This window comes from Scardinius erythrophthalmus, assembly GCF_964197995.2.
Source record: "Scardinius erythrophthalmus genome assembly, chromosome: 18".
Lineage (NCBI taxonomy): Eukaryota > Metazoa > Chordata > Actinopteri > Cypriniformes > Leuciscidae > Scardinius > Scardinius erythrophthalmus.
In genome coordinates this window covers 17,513,566-17,538,272 of record NC_138238.1, presented here as the reverse complement: position 1 = coordinate 17,538,272, position 24,707 = coordinate 17,513,566, and the positions used below count along the sequence as shown (strand labels likewise).

General features: G+C 39.3%; 3 protein-coding genes across 7 annotated transcripts in view; 1 reads left to right on the top strand and 2 right to left on the bottom strand.

Annotated features, from left to right (window-relative positions):
- The window catches only part of ep300a (EP300 lysine acetyltransferase a), a 31,964-nt gene extending 21,029 nt beyond the window's left edge, over positions 1-10,935 (top strand). For all 4 annotated transcript variants that reach the window (XM_081393170.1, XM_081393168.1, XM_081393171.1 and 1 more), the window contains exons 16-31: positions 578-746; positions 1,147-1,265; positions 1,962-2,201; positions 2,453-2,541; positions 3,894-3,974; positions 4,774-4,830; positions 4,925-5,002; positions 5,105-5,172; positions 5,293-5,443; positions 5,670-5,816; positions 5,915-6,028; positions 6,146-6,311; positions 6,420-6,587; positions 6,687-6,848; positions 6,994-7,275; positions 7,578-10,935. In XM_081393170.1, coding sequence (XP_081249296.1) covers positions 578-746; positions 1,147-1,265; positions 1,962-2,201; positions 2,453-2,541; positions 3,894-3,974; positions 4,774-4,830; positions 4,925-5,002; positions 5,105-5,172; positions 5,293-5,443; positions 5,670-5,816; positions 5,915-6,028; positions 6,146-6,311; positions 6,420-6,587; positions 6,687-6,848; positions 6,994-7,275; positions 7,578-10,544 — 5,058 coding nt within the window. In that variant the 3' untranslated portion in view covers positions 10,545-10,935. The remainder of the gene's footprint in view (positions 1-577; positions 747-1,146; positions 1,266-1,961; positions 2,202-2,452; positions 2,542-3,893; positions 3,975-4,773; positions 4,831-4,924; positions 5,003-5,104; positions 5,173-5,292; positions 5,444-5,669; positions 5,817-5,914; positions 6,029-6,145; positions 6,312-6,419; positions 6,588-6,686; positions 6,849-6,993; positions 7,276-7,577) is intronic.
- A 1,449-nt stretch (positions 10,936-12,384) lies between these two features.
- Positions 12,385-17,813, bottom strand: cbx7b (chromobox homolog 7b). Of its 2 annotated transcripts, none has more exons than XM_081393172.1 (6): positions 17,462-17,813; positions 16,754-16,797; positions 16,490-16,555; positions 16,331-16,397; positions 15,932-16,253; positions 12,385-14,164 (listed from the first exon to the last, which is right to left on the bottom strand). In XM_081393172.1, the coding sequence occupies exons 1-6, from the start codon at positions 17,627-17,629 to the stop codon at positions 13,965-13,967; spliced, it is 867 nt and encodes a 288-aa protein (XP_081249298.1). In that variant the 5' UTR covers positions 17,630-17,813; the 3' UTR covers positions 12,385-13,964. The 2 variants fall into 2 exon arrangements, with proteins under 2 accessions (XP_081249298.1, XP_081249299.1); XM_081393173.1 differs by lacking the exon at positions 17,462-17,813 and adding an exon at positions 17,231-17,354 and having other exon boundaries at positions 12,794-14,164.
- A 2,161-nt stretch (positions 17,814-19,974) lies between these two features.
- On the bottom strand, positions 19,975-24,358 carry josd1 (Josephin domain containing 1). Its single transcript, XM_081393066.1, has 5 exons — positions 24,217-24,358; positions 23,116-23,790; positions 22,894-23,022; positions 21,550-21,744; positions 19,975-21,453 (listed from the first exon to the last, which is right to left on the bottom strand). The coding sequence occupies exons 2-5, from the start codon at positions 23,397-23,399 to the stop codon at positions 21,354-21,356; spliced, it is 708 nt and encodes a 235-aa protein (XP_081249192.1). The 5' UTR covers positions 23,400-23,790; positions 24,217-24,358; the 3' UTR covers positions 19,975-21,353.
- Between the last annotated feature and the right edge of the window lie 349 nt (positions 24,359-24,707).

The window sequence follows — 24,707 nt, the reverse complement described above, 5'->3', positions numbered from 1 at the left end:
TAACAGCATCAGTAAATTGGATCTGTACATTATGCCTAATATTCCTACTTCTGTCTGTGTTTTTAATGTTAATCAAACAACAAAATACTTTGTATCTGTGCTCTATTGTGTTTGTGCTATTGCTTGTAGTTTGATTATTTGTTCTTATTTCATTACAGACTGTTTACTTGTCTTTACTGTACTTTTTGTGTTATATTCATATAGAATTGTTTCATTTGCATTGTTGCATTCCTTGTAAAAAGTCTGGCGAGTAAAATAAAAAATGAACTAGCCATTGGTGACTCGAGCTTCAGTGTGTCCGTAGAGGGTTGTTCAATAATATTTGAACTTTATATTAGTTAGGCTAGTAGTTTTCTCTGGGGTATCGAAATTGGAATCAATTGAGAATTGTGAAATGTCACCAGTATCTAACATTTTTGGTGGCTTATTTATTAGAATACAGTGTTACAATGGTCAAAACAACATTATTTCTTTTGGTAGAGCAAGTAAAAATTTTAAGCATTGTAGAAAAAAATCATTGGACCTTGTAGATGATCTTAAAATCATTCCATGTGAATTGACTGCTTTCTTTTATCAGATAAAGAAAGAGGAGCCATTGGGTGATGGAGTGCCAATGGAGACATCTTCCACTGCAGCTGGGGAGGACAAAAAGCCAGAGATAAAGACTGAGCTTAAAGAAGAGGAAGAGGGTTCAGGGTCCACAGTTACCCACAGTTCACCTTCTGGAGTCCCTAACAAAAAGAAAAGTATGATCAGACTCCACTTGGGTATTTTAGCTGCTAGGGTTGGCTTCAGTACAAAACCAACTGCTGGTTCTTTGATAATGATACCATTGAATAAAAATTTAATAGGCAACAATTTAACAGCCATGCAACATATTTAATGAATCTTACACATCAATGGATACGTTTTACTGTCTATTTGACTACAGATGAATTTGATGCTTGTGCTTAAATTGCTGCCATCACCAATGACTGAAATGTCAAACGGGACATTTTTTGAGATTTTTTTTTTTAGTGTTTTCTTGTGTGCCACAGGTTTGGTACCTCTGGATTACACTGAATAGCTTAAATATTCACTGTTGTGTTTTTGTCAAAGAATTTAAGAATTGATGTAATAATTCTGTGTATCTTGTTTTTTCATCAGTTTTTAAACCTGAAGAGCTGAGGCAAGCCCTGATGCCCACACTGGAGTCTCTTTACCGCCAGGACCCCGAGTCTCTGCCCTTCCGCCAGCCTGTGGACCCTTTAGTGCTGGGAATACCAGTACGTGTGCTGTCTGGTGCTCAGCCACCTTAATATAATGCTGTTTTTGATTAAACATACATAACCATACTATTAATATACACTACCATTCAAAAGATTTTACAAATATTTTAAAGGTCTCTTATGCTCACCAAGGCTGCATTCGTTTGATCAAAAAATATTTATTATAACACTGACATTATTATAATTTTAATTTAGTTTTCCATTTTCAAATGTAATTCATTCTGATGAATTTTCAGCAGCCCTTAATCCAGTCATCAGTGCCACATGATCCTTCTGAAATCATTCTAATATACTGATTTGGTGTTCAAGAAATATTTCTTATATTATCAATGATTAAAACAGTTGTGAAGCTTAATGTTTTTGAAAACTGTGATTTTTATTGTTTTCAGGATTCTTTGATGAATATAAAGTCCAAATAACAACATCTTTTTTATATAGAAATGTTTTGTAACATTATCAATGTTTAAGGTGTCATTGCTGAATAAAAGTATTAATTTCTTTTAATACTTTCCTCCCAAACTTTTGAATGGTAGTGTATATATATTTTCCGTCGATCGTGTATAAATTTGGGAATGTTCATAATTTTTCGAATATCAAATACATTTTCTAAGTATTAAGGTCATTCTCTCATTTATGTAAATGTACAGTTCTACTGAACTGATATTTAACGTTGTCACTTTTGGCAAATCACAGGACTATTTTGACATTGTGAAGAATCCTATGGACTTGTCTACTATAAAACGGAAGCTCGACACGGGCCAGTACCAAGAACCGTGGCAGTACGTGGATGACATCTGGCTCATGTTTAACAACGCCTGGCTGTATAACCGCAAGACATCACGAGTCTACAAGTACTGCTCTAAGCTGGCGGAAGTGTTCGAGCAGGAGATCGACCCGGTCATGCAGAGCCTTGGCTACTGTTGTGGGAGAAAGGTAAAACAGAGGGTGCAAGAGTGTTTGCTCACATTAAATTGTCCTTCTAATATGATGCCTGTTTTAGAAATCAATACTTTCCGTTGAGCTAACCAAATTAGCTTTCTCATCCAAAGAGTTTGTCATAATATGTTTTTTTTTGTGTCATAGCACAGATCAAGTACATTTTGATTTGAAAGACCTGAAGTCATTTGTCAGTGTTTTCTGCATTTTCACCATGTTCACCAAATGTTTTTTGTTTTCTCTCACAGTTTGAGTTTTCTCCCCAAACTCTGTGCTGCTATGGGAAGCAGCTATGCACTATACCACGAGATGCTGCTTACTTTAGTTATCAGAACAGGTAAGGAACTTACGACCGAGGCCAACATCAACGGACACGCAAGCATATATATCTAAACGACCCATGTTATGATTATTTATAACATTTGCATGTGAAACGGTTTTTCCACTGTACCTGGCCACATAAAATGAACTGACTCGCACCACGGTTGATAAGAGTGTCTTCTTATCCCACCTTTTCCACCAATCAGTCCTTTGCCATTGTAAAATGCTATGTGTGTGTAAAGACCTGGCATTTTAAAGTGTGCTCCTTTTCTGCTACATATAGTCATTAAAATGTTTTAAGGGGATCGTCAGGGCTGTTTTTTTGCACATAGCACTGGTGCCACAGAGGTTGCAAGTTTTGTAACACAGGCTACACAATTGTAGCATAAAACATCTGTTACATCTCTGAAAACAACCACAAGTAGTGCAGTTTATCACTTTACAAGCATGTGACTAAGGACATTAATGTTCTATACATGGCACACAAAATACAAACCTTAACCAGAAATGTTTTCATAAACAAATAATATTATTATTGGAATTTTATTTTTCTCCACTTATAATTTGTCAAAAGTTTCTTGAATCAAAAATAGTCATTTTGACATGCCCATTTTCACTCTTTTTGTGATCCTTTAAATGAAAAGGCCTGTTTGTGCTGGCTGACCTAAATGTGGTTAGTCATATGTTAATGTGTCTTCATTGTACATAGAAAAATTATATGTTAAAAAGTTATATTTCATGATATGACCACTTTTTCATGAATTTTACAATATGTACGACTTGACACTGATCAGTGTAACCATGACATAAAAGGAGTAATTCTTATCTTTTGAAAGAGCACCTTTAAAATGCCTGTTTGCTTGACATTGTGGCTACGGTCTTTTTGTTCATGTTTAATGTGCTCATGTGTCCATAAGTCACAACACCCTTCGCAACTGATTCTGCTCCAGTTTTGCTATAATGGTTTTCTCATTATACATGTAAATGCTAATCTGTGCTTTGCTTTGGCTTTCTGCTTGTCTGTTATTGTCTCCCTCCTTATCCATTCATTTCTGTCTTGTCTAATGTTTTTCTTTGTCAACCCTTTTCCTCTCCCCTGTACTTTGCCATTTGTTGTGTCCGCTATCGCCTGCTTTCATCTGACCAATCATCTGCACCTAAACCCCTCCCTGCTCAAAACCCCTGCTCAAAAATCCTGCATCATGATTGGCTCCTCTGGCGATGACCCTGTCCTGCGCTCCCCCTTTGGCCTGCCTGCCCTGCCTTGTCCTGCACTGATTGGTGGCTACCTCCTCGTTGCCTCTCTGTGATTGGCTGTGGTGTTGGCGCATGGTGTAGTTCACCAAAATATGGGCTTCTTGCTGACAGGTACCACTTCTGTGAAAAGTGTTTCAATGAGATCCAGGGTGAGACTGTGTCCTTGGGAGATGACCCATCCCAACCTCAAACGTAAGTGTCTCCTCTTTCACACCATATTTAATTAGAGTTTTATTACAGCATGATCTTTTTTTTCTTTTCTTTTCAGCTGTACAACAAGAAAACAAGTTTGTCTAGCCTGTCTAGTATTTGCAGTATCAAGACCCCCCACCCATATTACGTTTGATTGTATAGAGATCCTACTGCACTTATCCTTTATAAAAGAACAATTCTTACATATAACATCAGAGGTTTCTGTAGAATTGTCTTTTATTTACCAAATGTTTAAAAAAAATGTGTCAATTTTAGTAAGGCTTAAAAAAGTTGTGATATCAATGTCACTTTAAAATTACCTTGAGTTAAAATATATTACTGATTGATAAAAATGGAAATTTTACATCATGTTCTGTCAATGACAGATCATTTTAATTTTTAAAGTAACTTATTTTCTGCATTCAACTACACAAGTAAAAAGGACAAGCATTTAATCCATTGAATGTGTCCAGAATCTGTCCCTTGCCCACCCCAGAATGTGGATGTATCCATCCAAACATAAAAATCAGGTGTAAATGCACTCAGAATGCATTATGTAGTAAAGTGCCACCCGATTGCGATCTGAACACCGAAAATGTTTGTGAATTGCCATGTAAAGGGGGCCTTAGAGTTAATGTAACAAAACTTCAATGGAAATGAATTCAGTCAACAACAATAAATCTCAAACTTGTTATTGAGATTTTGAAGCTGGTTTTTTGAAGACCATAAATGAACCCTTTGAGTCTTTTCATATTGCATATCTTGTTTTAATTGTGCTACAATATGCATATTTTTCTAGATCGATCAACAAGGATCAGTTTGAAAAGAAGAAAAATGACACACTCGACCCTGAGCTGTAAGTCGATATAACCTTTAATTTAAAGTTTTGTGATCTCAGCAAAATTATCAGGATTAATACTGTTTTTTGTGTGTTTTTTTTCTCTCTGCAGATTTGTGGAATGTATGGATTGTGGTCGGAAGATGCATCAGATCTGTGTTTTGCACCATGACACTATATGGCCATTAGGGTGAGTTTTCTGCACTGAAATTGAATACAACTGACTGTGGATTTTGAAAGGCGTTTCTAACACCAACATGTCTCCTACCTTTTTCTCTTTTCCTTTGTTTAGCTTTGTATGTGATGGTTGTCTAAAGAAGTCTAACAAGACCCGTAAAGAGAATAAATATGCTGCTAAAAGTATGTGGTTCCATTTCAGTGTTTTATTAAATTGTAGAAGTTGTCAAATCTTCTCCATGTATTTTCTTCTCACTGATAATCTAACTAGTAATGACATTTAAACAACTTTTTTTTTTTCAGGGCTTCCACAGACCAAACTAGGCATGTACTTGGAAACACGGGTTAATGACTTTCTGAAGCGACATAATCACCCAGAGTCTGGTGAAGTTACTGTTCGTGTTGTTCATGTCTCGGACAAAGTGGTGGAAGTCAAGCCAGGCATGAAGTCTAGGTCAGACAGGATGATTAAGAACAGACACTGGTTTAATACAACACATTTATGTTGTAAATGTAACAACATACATGTGGACATTTCAAGAATAGTTACTTTAATACACATTTTGTCATTTATATTCTTGCCGTGAAGCCTCATTTGTTTAGTCTGATTTATAATGTAATATACCTCCCATGCAGACTTTTAGCATTGCTTGTTTGTCTGCTTGGATTCCTTTTCACAGGTTTGTGGATAGTGGAGAGATGTCAGAGTCTTTCCCATACAGAACGAAAGCTTTATTTGCATTTGAGGATGTTGATGGTGTTGATGTCTGCTTTTTTGGGATGCACGTGCAAGAGTATGGCTCAGATTGTCCACCCCCTAATCAAAGGTCAGTCATATGTAATTGCTTTTCTTATTATTTGATGGGCCTGTTTTTATTTCCTGCTAAACTTTTTTTTACTTTTTTTCTTATCCTCAATCCTCTAGACGAGTTTACATATCCTACCTGGACAGTGTCCACTTCTTTCAGCCACGCTGTCTGAGAACAGGCGTGTACCATGAGATTCTTATAGGATATCTGGAGTATGTCAGAAAACAAGGGTAAGATGATACTCCCCTGTCCTACTTTTTCAGCAGTATTTTTTACTTTAATAGATGTTCACTATTTTTGCCTTGTGAAATTTTGAATTAAACCTTTTTGGATTTTGTTTTTCTTAGGTTTACCACAGGACACATCTGGGCTTGCCCTCCTAGTGAAGGAGATGATTACATCTTCCACTGTCACCCTGCAGACCAGAAGATACCCAAGCCCAAGCGGTTGCAGGAGTGGTATAAAAAGATGCTGGATAAAGCCGTAGCAGAGCGCATCGTGCATGACTATAAGGTACAATTTAAACATTGTGTTCTTGTAAAATATTTCCATTTTTTTTTCAGTATACAGTATATTTTCAGTATACATTTTTTTTAAAATTTTTTTTTAAATTTTTTACAGGACATCTTCAAACAGGCAACAGAGGATCGTCTCACCAGCGCCAAAGAACTGCCCTATTTTGAGGGTGATTTCTGGCCCAATGTGCTTGAAGAGAGTATAAAAGAACTGGAGCAAGAAGAGGAGGAAAGGAAGAGGGAGGAGAACAGCACGTCCAATGAGAGTGTTGATGTTAGTCTTTAAGCTCTTACTCATCCCAGGTTTTGTTACCTTCTAAAAGTGCTTTTTCACACAACCCTTTCACACAACAAAACTCCTCTGTTTTTCCAGACAACAAAAGGTGACAGCAAAAATGCCAAGAAAAAGAACAACAAGAAGACGAGCAAGAACAAGAGCAGTTTAAGCCGAGCCAACAAAAAGAAGCCGGGGATGCCAAATGTGTCCAATGACCTTTCACAGAAACTCTATGCCACAATGGAAAAGCACAAAGAGGTATGAGGAAGACTAATGCCTTTTTTTTCCTTCACTATGATTTAGTTTAATCAAGGTACATGGTCAAACATTTAGCGTTTCATATTTTTTCACATTTCATATTTCATACACATTTTTTTTTTATCCAATTTTTTTCTTCTTCAAGGTGTTCTTTGTTATCCGGCTGATTGCAGCACCCAATTCCAATGCTCTCCTGCCCATTGTTGACACTGATCCTTTGATGGCGTGTGATTTGATGGATGGTCGTGATGCCTTCCTAACACTTGCACGGGATAAACACCTGGAGTTTTCTTCAATGCGGCGCTCAAAATGGAGCACTATGTGCATGCTGGTTGAACTGCACAACCAGAGCCAGGACCGCTTTGTGTATACCTGCAATGTGTGCAAGCACCATGTTGAAACTCGTTTCCATTGCACTGTGTGTGAGGTGAGGAATATAGAATGGGAGGAGTGGGGAGATAGTAATAATCTACGATGTGATCTTATACCATTTTTATTTGTTGTATGTGTAAAGTTTATATGGCATGAGAAGATAACCAGTTTTTCTCAGGACAGACTGAATTTTTTTGCATTATCCTGAATTACTCAAAACTTGTGCCAGGAAAAGCAGTGTCTGGTCACCGCAGTTATATAAATAATCAGTCGAACTTAATGCTGGTAAATGATGTCCTTTTGTACAGTACACAATAATAACTTTGCCATTTAATGATTTTTCTAACTTCTCCACAGGACTTTGATCTCTGCATCACTTGCTACAATACAAAAGGTCACGAGCACAAGATGGAGAAACTGGGCTTAGGGTTGGACGACGAAAGCAACAGTCAGGCTGCTTCCTCAACGCAGAATCCTGGAGACTCACGGCGTCTCAGTATTCAGCGGTGCATCCAGTCTCTAGTGCATGCTTGCCAGTGCCGCAATGCCAACTGCTCACTTCCATCTTGTCAGAAAATGAAACGTGTAGTTCAACATACCAAAGGCTGCAAGCGCAAAACCAATGGTGGTTGTCCTATTTGCAAGCAGCTCATCGCACTCTGTTGTTACCATGCAAAACACTGCCAAGAGAACAAGTGTCCTGTGCCATTCTGCCTCAACATCAAGCAGAAACTGCGACAACAACAGCTCCAGCACAGACTACAGCAGGCCCAGATGGTGCGTAGAAGAATGGCCAGCATGCAAAGGACAGGCCAGCAGCTTCCTGGAGGCAATGGTGGGCTGCCATCTCCTGGGAACAGTAGTACTACTGGTCCGAGCACACCAACACCAAGCAGTCAGCCTCCTACCCCACAGACGCCCACTCAGCTATGCCAGCCTCCAGCAACTCAACCTGGGGTTGGAGGTGTTCCATCAAAGCAGCAACAGCAGTTAGCAGGGATGGGCCATCAGTACCAGCAAATGTCTGGTAGTGGTGGGATGATGAACTCCCCGCAACAGCCCATGATCCCACAGCAGCAGCAGCAGCAGCAGCAAACATCAGTTCAGCATCTCCAGCATGCCAACAACCTTCCTCCATATGTGCAAAGACCTCCAGGCTCCTCTCCACTTTCTCAGTCAATGGGAAAGCCAGGAATGGTGCAAGGCGGCTTCCCTCAACAGCAACAGTCGAGCCTAGGGCAGCCTGTGTTGCCGCAACATCAGCAACCTGGCCCTCCACCTGCTGCAGTTGAAATTGCCATGAAAATTCAACGAGTTGCAGAGACACAACGGCAAATGGCTCAGCAAAAGATCCTGCAAAGAAACCAAGCTCCTGGCATGATGCCTCCACATGGCCTGCATCAGGGTCCCCAGACACAAAGCCAGATGGGCATGAACCTTCCTGCAGCTACAATGGTTGGACCTCAGGGAATTCCATCCCAGACACAAGCAGCAGTGGCACGAACTCACATGGATCAGCAGCAGGGAATGATTACAACAGGCATGCAGCAGCACCAGACAGGAACTCAGACTCAGCTCCCTCAAGTCCAGTTGCAGCAGGCCCAGCAAGGAGCACCCCAACTTCAGGGGACGCCACAGCAGCCGTGGACTGGTCCTGGCATGCCTCCTCAGCAGAGACCTGGGATAATGAACCAAATGGGTCTGCAAGGAATGGTTGCACCTCAACAACAGCAGGCAGTTGGTCAACAGCAGCAACAAGGGCATTCAGGCCGAATGGGTATGATGAGTGGCCAAGGAGGGGCCGCACTTGCAGGTGCTGGCCCTGGAAGTCACTCTCAGGCTGCCTTAATGGAACTCGTAAAAACCTTAAGGTTACCCAACTCTCCCCATCAACAACAGCAAGTCCTGAATATACTACGTTCAAACCCTCAGCTCATGGCAACCTTTATCAGGCAACGAGTTCCTAGGTACCTTGGTCGAGGAGGGCCTGGAGCAGGAGGTGTGGGTGTACCAGGAGGACCTGGTGGAGGTCCAGGAATTATCGATGGCCAGCAAATGAATGCAAATCCTGGGGCAGTTCAAGGAAGTATGCATATGGCACAAGGAAATAGCATGCCAATGAATCAGCTTCAGCAGCAGCAGCAGCAGCAACTTCAACAGCGGTCTATGATGAGTGGAAATTTGCAGCAACAACAGCAAATGGCAGCGTTACAACAGCAACAGCAACAGCAGCAGCAACAACAACAGCAACAACAACAACAAGGTGTTATTCCCAATCAGGGTGCCAACATGTCTAACATCTCCCCCCAGTTCAGAGAAATGATGAGGCGGCAACTGCAGCAGCAACAACTGCAACAGCAGCAGCAACAACAACTGCAGCAGCAACAACAACTGCAACAGCAGCAGCAGCAGCAACAACAACAACAGCAACATATGGCAAACCATGCACAGTTTCAGCATCCTCAACCACCCCAGCAGCAGGGTTATCTTGGCCAGTCTGGAATGCCCCCACAGCAGCCTGGTCAACCTCAGCCTGGCAGTCTCCAACAGCAGCAGGGAGGGACCCAGCCTGGGACCCAGCAAAACTACTCTGGGTCTGTGTCCCATCAGCAGGTTGCTGCTGCTTTGCAACAGAGACTGCAGCATCAGCATCAGCAACTCCAGATGCAGCAGCAGCAGAGTGCTATGGCAGGACTTCAAGGTCCTGATGGCGGTCCTGGAGGCGGTGGTTCCCTCCAGCAGCAACCGATGCAATCCGCTCCCATGGGTTCACAACCTCCGGCCATGCTTCAGCAAGCTTTGCAGCAACGGCTCCTTCAGCAGCAACAGTCACACCTAGGAGGAGGATCTCCTGCTCAACACAATCCCATGAGCCCTCAGCAGCCCCAGCAACAGATGTCCCAGTCTCCCCATTTGCAGGGCCAGCAGTTGCCTAATTCCCTTAGCAACCAAGTCCGCTCACCCCAGCCGTCACCTCGGCCCCAGTCACAGCCGCCAAACTCTAGTCCATCTCCTCGCTTGCAGCCTCAGCCATCACCTCATCACATCTCGCCCCAGACCCAGACCGGGTCGCCTCACCCAGGTCACCATCCTCAGCATCACAGTGGCATGGCGTCTGTGCACCCTCCACAGCAACAACCGCTGACATCCCAACAGCAGCAACAGGCTAATGCGATGGACCAGGGCTCATTTGGAGCAGACCAGAGTGCCATGCTTTCACAGCTAGGTGGGATGGGAGCCTTGCATGGGCAAGGGACAAATGACATGATGACAAATAACCAAGATATGGGGTCGAACATGAATCACTCGTTAGATTTGATGTAATGTTGCAGAGCTCAAAGAACTGTCCTGATTGCCAGAGTTTGGTAGCAGATCTAGGATTTACAAAGGCTGTCATCGATAGTATTATTATTACTATTATTATTATTATTATTTAATATTTTTCTTATGTAATTGAAAAGAACTGAACTTCCTATGGGAGATACTACATGTGCAAGTCAACAAATTAAGTTAAATGAATGGTAAGTTATTGCTGTTAATATATAAAAATATATAAATATATTTTTTGCCAATTGTGTTCAAAGGGTTTTGGGTTAAGGGATGGGAAATATTTCCTCTTGGTATATGACCAGAAATATTTTTGGGGTGAAGAAGTCTGCCTTTTTTTATAGATATTTTTTAAGATTTTAAAAGTGGCATGAAATTAAAAAGCAAAATGCGTAAACAAAATTGACTATTTTGTTTTCTTTTTCCTCTAAATAGTCAAAAAATGTCATCGGTTTTGGAGAGTATTAGAATTATTCTCACAAATGTAATGATTATGATGGCATTGGTAATAACTGTTATTTATTACTCAGCTCTTTTGGTTGGATAATAGATATTTTCTTGTTCTTTTGTTTTGGACAGTTGATGGCATATGCTATTTGAATCTCCTACAATTCTTGAAGAGTATATTTTTGTTAGTGATAGAACCTGACTATAAATGGATGAATTTATATTCTTATTTTTTATTTTTACTTTTATTTTCTTTGCGCTTTTCAGGGGTGGTTGGGGCTTAAATTAAGTTTTGATAGTGTTTGGGAAACGATAATGTGTTTTCTGATGGCTTGTTGCATGGGAAATATCTGTCCTCCTATGCATGTCGCAGTTTTCCCACCCTCATACACCCTGTCCCATGAATGTTTTCACTATGCCCTCCTCCTCAGTAATGGAACCTGATTGACACTACAGGTGTGCGTAGGAGAGTGCAGTGATCTCTACTGAGAAGACCAAATGCTGATAAGGGATTATGGATTTTGCAAATAATCACCTTGAACTATCCTCTTCCATCGACTCAAAGTCCTCTTTTTTTCTCCCCATCTCTCCAGTAAGGAATTGTTGTTCTGACTCTTCACGCGCATCTCTAGTGTTCCTGAACTTTGGGATTTAAATGATCTCCTTAATGTATAAAGAAAATTCTGAACTGAAAATAAATGACTGAAAATGAAATGTCTTTGTAAAAATATATATATATATATATGTGTGAATGGAGGTAAATGGACAGATGTTTCTTCTTGATTCAAGATGCTTTGAGCTGAAGAACTATGGGCAGCTTACACTTAACCTGTGAGATTTTTATACATAAATGGAGCTCAAATCAGACAAGCACCAATGCGCCTTTGTATGTGTACTTCGTTACAAGGATTTCATTAGTGTGTACTAAACCAACACTGTCTGTCATATCTTCATCCTGTGCACAAATACAGAAAGGAAGAGACAAATAGTTTTAGATAAGGAAGTGGATGGTCTTTTTGATGGTATATGACAATAACCTATAAATGAATTGTTTTCTCTTGGTTAAAGGGGTGCTGGATGACTACACAACAGAGGCAATACGGCGTTAAGACTTATTTTATAAAAATGAGGAGAACAATATTTGTTTTATAAATATAGTTATATAGATATATTTAATTTTATTTTTGAGAATAAAAAACTTGAAGCTAATTCAAGAGTTGATATTGAATTACACTTTTTCAAAGATATTGATGATGCAACATGACACTGCTGTTATACCATATACATCCCTCTTTGGGAATAATGAGTAATATGGCATTTTGAGGAAATGTCTTGTGAGTGCGTATAGAAGTATACAGATTATGATTCACTGTACAAACCATGGCAATTTGCTTTGATCTGTAAGTTTATTTTTGTTATTCTTTTCTAAAACGGACTGGAAAACCAATCAAATAGTTATGGATCCTAGTTTTGACCACTTTTCTCTTGCTAACACTTTGGTGCTTGCTGAGAGGAGCAAAAACTGTTGCTCTGATTTCAGTAGTTTTACTGTTTGTTTGTTTGGTTGGTTGGCTGTTCTTTTTTAAATTTATTATGGTGGTCAGACGTTTTGCCAATTATTTAATTGTACATTAAAATATGTTTGCACCATTCAAAAATAATTGGCTTTTGGTGTGGTGTAATTCTTACATTGTAGAAGTGGAGCTAAAGCAATGTCAAACCAAGATGGCTTGAAACAAAATGTATCAATCCACAGTACCACGCATTGATGATTAAATATAAAAAAAGCATTTGTAATTGATGATACAGTAACACCAAAGTTTTATTTATGACATCATAATACTAGGTTTTCCATTTTAAAGTGCAAATACTCTGAATAGCAAAAAGCAACCACGAACATTTGGCACAGACAGTTTATCAAATGTATACAGGTCACATGAAGTCAGATATGAAACAGTTGAGCTTCCAGAGATGGACATTCATAGAGGCTAAATATACATTCACCTCAATATAGAAAAATGTCTTCAGGTCTCAGTTATCATCTTAGACTAAAATAACACCAAAGATTAACAGCAGTCAAGTTAAATCTAACATTGTAGACTACTGTGCAAGATGGTGCAGAGTCATACTTGACAAGAATATACACAAGAGGACCAAGGAACATGTCAAAAATTGCACAAACACTGAGATAGATGAGATATTAGCAAGCAATAGTGTTGGGAAAAAAATGCAACTTTATTTCATACACGCACACTAAAAGTAGAACATTGTGCAATGACAAATAAAACTTTTTCACACCACAATATTGTTTATTAAGTCTCAAAGATGGCACACAGTGTTGAAATGCTTTTCAGAAGTTGTATTTTACACATTTTAAGTATTGGGAGACCACTAATTCTAATTACTAATTCAGTAATTATTTACTGCATACACCTCGTGCAATTTAAGGTCAAGATTAGAATGATATATATATGCGTTTACCAAGTATATCACATATACATATATCTAATGTGTATATGTATGGACATATTTGTGATAGATTGGCTTTTCAGAATATTTTGTTGTGCAAATTATTCTATACCAGCATTATCATTTTATGTAAGTACAAGACCAGACTAAATTAAGCTCATCTCGGCTAGTTGAATCTGTAAACTACAAAACATGGCAAAATCAGTATCAGAGAAACTAGCTTGATTTGTTTCATGGCCAGTACAACTTCAAAATCTCATAATACTACCAGGATTGTAATTCATTTAATCAGTCACTGTGATTGATTGCAATCACAATCCTGAAATGTTTTAACTTAATTAGAACTAATAGTGCAAATAAATGTAGTCTGAAACAGTGGTGGAAGTTGTGCAAGCGCATAATCAAAGCAAAAAAAAAACAAAAAAAAAACCCTTAAAAAAATGGATGTACCGATTCCCTTTCCCCCTCTGATGGCTCACACCATCCTCAGTCTCTGTAATGTCAGATCTCCAGCTCCCAACTCCTGAAGAACCCCCTTGCTACCAAAGCCTCTCTAAAAGTCACAGTCAGTGAGTTGATGGTGATATCTGTCACAGTTACCTCCTCTGGGCCCATAACTGGACTCCAGTCCTCAGATAAAGGAGATATTGTCATTGCCTCTGATTCAGTGGTTGGATTCCAGGCTCCCCTCCTGACATGCTCTGAAACACAGAATAGAATTTGTATATATTTTACACCTTCATGTGATATAAATGTTAAAGGGGTGGTATAATGCCCTTTTCACAAGATGTAAATGTCCCCAGAGTGTGTATGTGAAGTTTTAGCTCAAAATACCCCAAAGATATTTTTATATAGCATGTTAAAATTGTCACTTTTTGAGGGTGAGCAAAAACGCACCATTTTGTGTCTGTTCCTTTAAATGCAAATGAGCTACTGCTCCCAGCACAGGGGGCGGAGCTTCAACAGCTTGTGTCCTTTTACCTCACACAGATATACACTGAAAACCTTTTATGTTCAAACCGGATTCAGACAATGATGGAGAGACTCAAGAAGAAGTGACAACATGTAAAAGCAACAGGACATTTCTGAATGGTTAGTTGATGAATTTATGTAGCTTATGTGTAGTTATCTTCTAGTCATTGATTAGCATATTCTGTCATGATAATCTATAAATCATTCCTGGGGGCGGGGTTTATGTAAATTCTAGGGTTGGTGAGGTCACTAACCCGGGAGGAATGCTGTGTAGTCCCTACCACCGTTTGTTGTAGTCCTTAAAAAGCGATTTCGTTAAAAGCAAATGTCTTGCTTTGCTTTGAACTTTGAGCGTTGTAACTTTGCAGATGTTGTTTATGCTCAAACAGCAACACTACACACTAACTAAAGTTAGAAAAGTGAAATCATGATCAACCACCCCTTTAAAGAATCATGATCTAGCATTGTAAGAGATACTGTTTTAGATTCTTTTAAACCCCTGTGTGGCTGTTTAGCTACCGGAATATGAATTTTAAAAGGTAATTTTGTCATCCAGCATCAGAGTCTGACTGCCTCTTCCCTCTGCTATGTAAGGAAAGCTGCGACATTTGAGTGCATGAAGTGTCCAACATTCCACACTTCATTTTTCAGTATTTGCATTGACTTGTACTTCTACTATTAATAATAAATATAAAAATAATAATAATGATGATGATTATACTTTTATATTATTATTATTAGTGGTGGTAGAAGCAGTATCCTATGACAGTAATATATTACTATTGTTGCAATATAACTGTACTGTAAATTTTAAAATAAATGTAAATTGTATTTTGCTTTACAATAGGAAAATTACAATACTTTTATTTTACTTGCAAGAGTTAAACCCTGTTATTTGGCGAAAACCAGCAGTTTCAATGAAAACAAATGTGTCGAATGTTACAAATATGATGAAATAATGCGCAAGTAGTGCCCACTGTTCCAAAATACGAGTCAAACTCACAGTGCATGCAGAGATGGAGTTCCTAATTCCACATTCACTGTGTACTGAGCCGTTCTGATAAGCTAAAGCACAGTGTGACCAAAGTGCGCGCTTTGCTTAGAAACACGCAGCGCAAAATCCTATATTAATTAATTAAACCGCCACGATTTACGATTTGACAAGGGCATCAAGTCATACGTTGCTTTAGTTTTTTGTTCGTTTGACATACTTCGCCAAAGCAATGGCGCAAAACACAACGTCAAAGACATATATGTATGTTTATGTCAATGCAACAATTGAGCCAAGACTGCCACTGGTGCCCTTCAACAAAAATTTAAGTCATTTAAAAATATATATAGTTGCATGATGCCCCTGCTTACTAGTTTATGATCTGTTCAAAAAGAACTGATTACTTGCTGTTCTGAACAAATGTTAGGACAGTTGTTTCTATAAGGCTGACAAAGAACACTGCAGTCTTGCCTATGTCTGTCCTTTGGCCAGCTAGCATACTTACTGTTTAAAGTATTACTGCCAGTTTTAGTTCCTTCTGGTCTTGTGTCCTCCTCCTCTTCCTCCTCTATAACCCCCTCATCATCATCATCATCATCATCATCATCATCATCATCATCTTCATCCCTTCTATCCCATTCTTCCTCAGAAGTCTCTCTGGATGTTTTCTTCTTTTTCTTGTGGTGGGCTAATCGTCGATATATACAAGTCCCTGAGGACTGGAACCTTGGGTCAAGCGACCGTGTCAACGAGAGCGGCAGATGCGCTGAAGATTTCTCTGTATCTTTGTGTGTGCTGCGTAGATCCATTGCATAAATTGCGTTCCTCTGTGGATAGACATGCCTTTAATGACAGTTAAGCAGGGAAACAGTCACAGAAATAAAGATGTTTTAGGGGTCATTACCTGCACGAGGAGTCTTTTCGGTTTTGGCCCTCTTTTACGCCACCCCACTGATCTGTCTTTATGTTCTCTGTGTGCAATCAGAAAATGCAGTGTGATGAATTCAGATACTAGTGGTGGTCAAAGAATGAACAAGGATTTTTCATTTTTATATTTGCTCACTTTTCCTCATATGCTAAAACCAGTCGAGGGTCTAGGATGTGCTCCTCTGGCTCCCATGTGCTGTACCTTTGAAATTATAAAAACATTAAAAAAGGTCACATATTCATATTGACATGACGTAAATAAATACCACAGCTGCTAGATAAAAAATTGTAAAAACTAAATTAAAAGAACACAAAAAGGATAATTTAAGACATTTAGAAATAAAGCTTATTCTATTATTAATAATAATAATAATAATAATAATAATAATAAAATACTTACTTTGGAGGCCAGCCCTTCCACTTCAATAAATACTCCACATGACCCTTAAACATAAATAAATATAAATCAATTCTTAATTCATATTTTCATTATATTAAAATATCTGGTAATATTACATCAATAATAAAATGTTTCTTTACACATTTCTAATGATTGTTTTTTTTTTTGTCTCGAACGTGTGCGATTACGTAATTATACGCTTGCGTCATAAAGAATTATGAAGGGACAACCCATAAACTAACAGCTCCTCCTTTTTATTTTACTACAGTCCTGACATTTTACATATGAGGATAAAAGTAACGGTTATTTAACGCGCGTCATCTTAAGCTGAACGCATATTTTAATATTAGTTGAAGTAATTGAGAGCTACGTCTGCTCGCACCAATAACCTCACGTGCTGTTTTAAGATCAAACAAATCTCATATTCTGTATCAAAATGGCCAAACTTTACAATAAACATTAGTTATTAGATCCCACCGGAAAATATAACTGCGTAGTCTCCATGCCTACGAATAGGATAACCACCCAATTCCAAAAGCGTGCTGTGCGACATGCGTCATCATCGAAGTTATTAGACCACACACACACACTTCCACGTTGTTGTAAGGAGACGTGTGTGAGTCCTCGCCCCTTTAACATGTTGTATGTGTGCAGCGGGCACGGATTTAACTGTCAACAAACGCACAGCTACACGCGCATGTCACTTACCTTTCTAAGTCTTTTCTTTATGATTGATTCCACAGCGAACACTTGCTCGCCGATTGCCGACAGTTCCATTGGTAAAGTTATTCCTCTAAAAAAGAATGAAGTAGCTGTCAATGTATCTTTGTATTTTTCCTTCTTGACGTTCAAATAAATGTGATGTGCAAATCCCATGCACAGTTATAATGGCTGCACACGTTCCCTCTCTTCCGCTGTCTTGTTTACAATTCAGTATTTTATTCTTTGCACTGCTCCATTTCCTTGTACTAGAAGAGTACAGTGACTTTTTAAATCTGCGACACATCTGCAGCGCGCAGCGCGCCCCCGTGCGCCACACAGCGGATTGACTTGCGCCACTGTTGGTTGGACAATAAACCACCAGGTACCACATTAGTTTTGTTTCACTCAGGATTTATAATGCTTTTCAGATTCAGATTATGAAATAGAGAAAAGAAAGACATCAATGTGTATTAGAAAAGCATTACAATGTTATCCATGGGCAAATGAAATCTAATCTCTCCTATCCAAAGATGTCTACCTCCTCCTGTTTCTGAAAAACAATGTTTTTATGCTATTTGCATTTATTTGACCAGAAATACTATTGTGAAATATTATTATAATTTAAAATCACTATTTTAATATATTTAAAAAAAAAGTCATATATTCCTGTGATGGCAACGCTGAATTTTCCGGTCCTCAGTGTCACATGATCCTTCAGAAATAATTCTAATATGGCGGTTACATTTTATTTTTAACGTGTCCCAGTTGCAGTGTAATTATACATTTAAGTACTAGTACTACGTAATATTAATTAACTACATGTACTTACTATAGGTTAGGATTATGGTTTAGTTTAGGGTTAGTTACATGTAATTATTACTATTGTAAATACATAATGTAACGTCTAACAAGCACACATTACAATAAAGGGTAACACTTTATTTTACAGTATCCTTGTTAAATATGCTACATGTACTTACCATAGTAATAACAGTAAATTATGCATAATTACATGCAACTGACCCTCAACCAAAACCTAATCCTACCCTAACCCTTTAGTAAGTACATGTAGTTGCTTAATATTACTCCGTACTTAAATGTATAATTACACTGTAACAATGACACCTTAAAATAAAGTGTAACCAAATAAAGTGTTACCAATATGTCGATTTGGTGTTCAAGAAACATTTCTCATCATTATCAATGTTGAAAACAGTTGTGCTGCTAAATATTTTTGTGGAAACCATGATATAGAGGGGTTGGACACTGAATATTGTGCGCTGCCTGGTGGCCACTGGCTAGTCTTTACTAATTCAACCTTCACACTCTGCTCTTATTGATGGAATGTAAAATCAGTAGAGCAATAGCACAGCTGTACATAAAATACTGCAACCACACAACATAATGGGAGACATATCAGAGTTCAAAATAGGACAAATTGTTGGTGCGTGTCTCGCTGGCTCATCTGTGACCAGGACAGCAAGTCATTGTGGTGTATCGAGAGCTATGATATCCAGGGTAATGTCGGCATACCACCACAAAGGACGGACCACATCCCACAGGAGTAACTGTCGACGCAAGAGGAAGCTGTCTAAAAGGGATGCCTGGGTACTAACCCAGATTGTATCCAGAAAACATAAAACCACAGTTGCCCAACTCACTCAAGATCTAAATGCGCTCCTCGACTCCTGTTTCCACCAAAACTGTTTGTCAGGAGTCATGGCCAGGCTGTTACAGCCAAACCTTTGGTCACTCGTGCCAATGCCAAACGATGATTTCAGTGGTGCCAGCAGAGGAAATCTTGGGCTGTAGACAACGTAAAACATATTGTTCTCTGACGAGTCCACCTTCACTGTCTATCCCACATACGTGGGAGTTACAGTGTGGAGAAGCCCCAAAGAGGCTTAACACCCAGAGTAAAGTATGGGGCTGGATCAGTGATGGTTTGGGCTGCAATATCATGGCATTCCCTACTGTGCTTGAAGGGCACATCACTGCCAAGTACTACCAAACCATTCTGGAGGAGCATGTGCGCCCAATGGTTCAAACATTGTACCCTGAAGGTGGGGCCGTGTATCAGCACGATAATGCACATAGACACAGCAAAACCGGTATCAGAATGGTTTGATGAACATGAATTGAAGTTGAACATCTCCCATAGCCTGTACAGTCACCAGACCCGGATATCATTGAGTCAATTTGGGGTGTTTTGGAGGAGCGAGTCAGGAATCTTTTTCCTCCACCAGCATCACATAATGACCTGGCACTGTTCTGGAAGAGGAATGGCTCAAAATTTCTGCCATGTCTTGTATCTGCCATTTCCAAGATGAATTGATGTTGTGTTGGCTGCAAAAGGAGGTCCTGTACCATACTAATACATTTTTTGTGGTCTTAAACCAGGTGTTTCAGTATCAACTGTTACTTTTGATCAATTTAATAGTGCTCCTTTCTTTCAAAAGAAACAGTTTTAACAGTAGTATAGTAGATGATGTGAACAAGATTGATAAAGCAGCACTACATTGTATACATACAAATACATTTTTAATGATGTCACAGCACATTTTACATCATACATAAAGTGCCATCATAAGCATTTTATTTGAATGGAAAACAATGGCATGAGCACATGTTGTCCCCATCTCCCTGAAAAAGGGACGTGGGGATTTAGATTGTCATGGCAAAAGAATCTATTCGTCTCTACAGTATTACAAAGCACCCTGTGTATGGACATGTGGAATGTTCCTTTTAAGTTGTACTATCTGATTTGAGTGTCTATAATCTTTTTGAAGTGTTTTACACAATGTGTTGGCTTTTAATAGGTGAAACTGAATAGAGTTGGATCTGAAGATAACCTGAGATGTATTAAACTTCCCTTTGTGTAATCTGCTCCCTCTGTAAACAGTTTAAGGCCATGTTAATCCAATACCAATCAAAGATGAATTAACTTGAAAGATTTTAGAGACCTCAGCCTTTCTAACTATTAGCATTTTCTATGTAAAAGTACATACAACTTTCATTTTTGGCAGTTGACTTTTTTTTTTTTAACTACCAACACTCACCTGTTCTATTTTCCAACATGTAGTCTAGGATTCAACAAGTCTAACCTTAACCGTTTAACAAGAAAGAGTGTCGAGAGCAACCATTTAAGGTAAGAGATTAACAAGTGACCGTTTTGGTAATTTATGTTATAGGAAACTAACACAAAACATCCAATTACTGTGGTGCCATGCTGTAACTGTGATACACAGGAAACATCTCATCTGTCACAATGCCATTAAATATGTAGGGAACGGTTAAGCAGGGGCTACGGGTGTTCCTTCTCTAAATCTTCAAGTACATGCACTAAATAAGTACATATGCACCCCGTGTTCAAAAAATCCAGTTGAACAAATACCTTTTTACGGTGACCTGCAATGTGTGACGGACAGTTCAAACGATCACATGGATGCACGGGAAATCACATGGAAAGAGAGAAGAAGTGAGGATGACAGGTGATGCACAAGGAGAACACATCACTAAGAATTCCATAACCTCTCACTTTCAAGTCAGAAAACAGTACAAAGTAAAAGAAATAATCAACATATAAAAAATGCATCAGAATCCCAAATACCAAACAAAATTCTCTGCGTAGTGTTTAGTTGTCTTGTAATATCCCTGTTTGTGTTCTTTGCTGCTCCAGTCTCAATGGCAAGAGTTCAGTGGTGTGTGTGTGTGTGTGTGTGTGTGTAAACAAAGTCTGAGCAGTGTGCTTTCATGACTGGTTGAGTGCAACTCCGTTTGCTGCTCTTTAAATGGGTCCCTGAATGAACCTCATATTTCCCTCCTGAGCGTGAACTTGAGATACCTCCAAAAACAAAAAAAAACATAAAAAAAACAAAAAAACAATCCAAAACATTCATCAGTTATCAGACCTCCACGTCTGGTGGACTTCCACCTCCTCTGGCACGACTAATAGGAGTTCACAGTTCTTCCCTCGAAGCTGGTGACGCAAGAACTTCCTGCGAAATGATCAGAATGACAGCTAGAGATAAAACAGACCTTAAAATACGCGTTATAATAGGCCGCTACTTTCTCTTTTAGCATTTCACACCTACCTCAATTCATCAGCTGTTCCGATAGCATGAGGACTGCGCAGTTTGGAGTCCAAGTTATAGTAAACTCCTCCCACTTCTCGAACTCCAATCCAGTGCTGCCGTTTGAGGGGCAGTCGCAACGGCCCCCAGCGCAGATTGGATGGCACATTCAAGATGAAACCAGTGACGTTCGGCAGTGCAATGCTGCCAACGTCCCTGTGGGACAACAAATACATAGGACATAAAAAACAAAACAAAAAGGCAAAGTTCAGCCAAAAATGAAAATCTGTCAACACTTACTCACCCTTATGCTGTTCCAGACCTGTATGAATTTCTATCTTCTGCTGAACACAAAATAAGATATTTTGAAGAATACGGTTAACCGAACAGTTGATAGGCTCCATTGACTTCCACATACTATGGAAGCCCATCAACTGTCTGGTTACCGACATCCTTCTTTTGTGTTCAGCAGGAGAAATAAATGCATAAAGGTTTGAAACAACTTGAGGGTGAATAAATGATGAAAGTATTTTTTATTTTTGGGTGAATATCCCTTTAATGGCCCACATATTAATTTATTAAACAAAAATAGATTAAAAATGCAATTCATACTGTACATACAAATGACCCTCTTCTATGATACACCTTTTCTAACTTCAGGGGCATAAAATTAAAGAGACAGTTCACCCAAAAATGAAGATTCTGTCACTATTTACTCACACTGACCAAACTTTTATGACTCTCTTTCTTCAGTAGATCATGAAAGAACATACTTGGAAGATATCTGATTCCTATTGACTTCTATTGTGTGGACATACAATTTCAATACAAGTCAATAGGAACCAAAACTGTCTGATTACTTCCATTTAAAAAAAAAAGAAACAGGTTTGGGTGAGTGAATTATGACAGAATTTTTTATATTTTTTATATATATTATATTTCATAAAAATAGTTATACAACATTCTTGGTAACATGATGGAAAAAAAAGTCAAAAGTCAAAGTAAAAAATTCTTGAGAAGATTTTGCCCTAAAAAAAAAAAAGTTTCTTTAACAGAAGTCCTTCACTGCTTTTTTGTATGAAGATTTTTTTGAATCATGTCATGTGTTGCACAAGAAGGAAATGATATCAGGAGAGGAACCTGATAGATACTCATGACTTTGTGTAAAGGTCAATAAGTCTCTTAAAATATCAAATTTTAGAGGGTTACTTCAGGGCAGGCAAATAATAACATGTGGTGCAACTTTTCTGAAATTATTTGTAATGCTTTCAAAACCAACAGGAATTCAAAGAGCACATTTCTTGGCACATGTGATTCAAACTAGATTCTTGAAATGTTTAAAACTACAACCGTTTAATAAAATACCTTCTCTTGTCCCACCAAACAGCCTCAAACCCCCGCGTCTGCAATGCAGCCATGATGACATTCACGTCATAGTTCCCATTACCCAGCATGTTTTTCTTGTGGGGTGTGACCAAAGTGCTAGGCGAGAGCCTGAAAAAGAAAGAGGAAGCAGAAGTGTGCACAAAAAAAGAAAAATCCCAAAATGAGATAACTTCAAATATAACAATACATCTTAGCACTGACCTCTGGTAGATATCCTGAAGTGCATCACGGCTGAATGCTGCTCCGTCCTGGAAGACATTGTTTAGGGCATGCAGAGCGCACAGCTCTCGATGCTGCTTTTCGTGATAAATGGCGGGAGGTTGTGACGAGACGGGGGGCGTTCCAGCATTCGGTCTATCCTCTAGCTCAGACCCACGTCCACCAACGGCTTCTCCTTTCTGCTTGCTGACCTTCCATGGCATACAACCCAGCTCTTGAAAACCCCCGACCCCCCTCCCCTTACCAGAACATGGAGTACTCCCCATTCCTGCTGCTATGTCACCACTATCATCTCCACAGCAACCTCTCAGCTGCTTGGGATGAGTGGCAAGGGGAGGGGAGTTTGCTACTGGGATGAAAGGTGAGCCAGTGCCCCTCGCAGTGAATCAGTGAAAATAAGAAAAGCACAAGTGGAAATCTTCTCAAAAGCAGACTCGGTTGTGTCCTCTTTCTGTGTTCTTCATGTTGTTATTGCACAAAGACTTGCTGAGCACCATAGTAACCACTAGGGCAGAGAAGTTCTTTCCATTTTGGCTGACACAGGGGTGGAAAAGACAGCTTGACTGGTACAGCTGACCAAGACTAAATGGGTCAGCAGTGCAGGATCCTGGCAACTGCCATAGAAGACCACTGTGAGAACTGCAGAGATAACCTTGGCTTTAGTGTAAGAAGGGAACACAAGAGACCGATTATAAATCAGATATAAAACAAAACAGCAAATGCTTCAGTACTGAGCATTAATTAGCGTTTAACCGAGAGGCAGGTCTAAACAGGAACCCTTTTGACATCTCTAAGGCTAATGTGAGGTTATGCCCAGGATGACTGCATTGGGAATGGCTGTACAAAACTTCCTGCCAGCTGACAGGATGGGTGTATATGACTTATTAACGGGCAGAAACGATATCCAACACTTCGTACGCAAGTTTAACAACATATTTTAAGACATGCCCTTTTCCTCTTTGAGCTTCTCAACTAACTACTACGCTCAGACCAATTTGACACTCTGGCTACGTGCTACTCGTGATAGCAACGGTTAAAAACGGCATCTTTCAAAGTGTCAGTGTAATCATTCCCAGCACATACCTCTGTCTGCAAACGATATGACACAGTCTAGGTTGCTTTCATTCCTCAAACTTGGTGTTTTCGCGTCCACACCGTGAGTTGTTTATTCCTTTGTCTCTTGTACTTTTTCCTTGCAGCTCTCTGGCTCAACGTGAGCATGCGCAAAACGTCATTGGCTTTCCGCTGGCTTGCGTCACGAGCAGGTTGCATCCCATGGGACTGTCAAACTGGCTCTTTTCAGGCTATGGTCAAACACGTATCGGTGACCCACGTTAGGAAATTAACAAGACCCCATAAACCTTTTCTGGAGACATTCATTTTCCTTTTTTTTATTCCTAATATAAATAATTTTAGGATTGTTTGTGGAGTCTGTTCTGGGCTGTATAAACAGCCCTCTAGGTCTGTGCCGTATTGGTTTAGCTAGCAAATCCAGACATCAACATTTAGATCTGCTGTGATTTCAAACATCTGTGGCAAAAGAGTAGTCACCTTTCTGTTTGTTTTCATTTCGT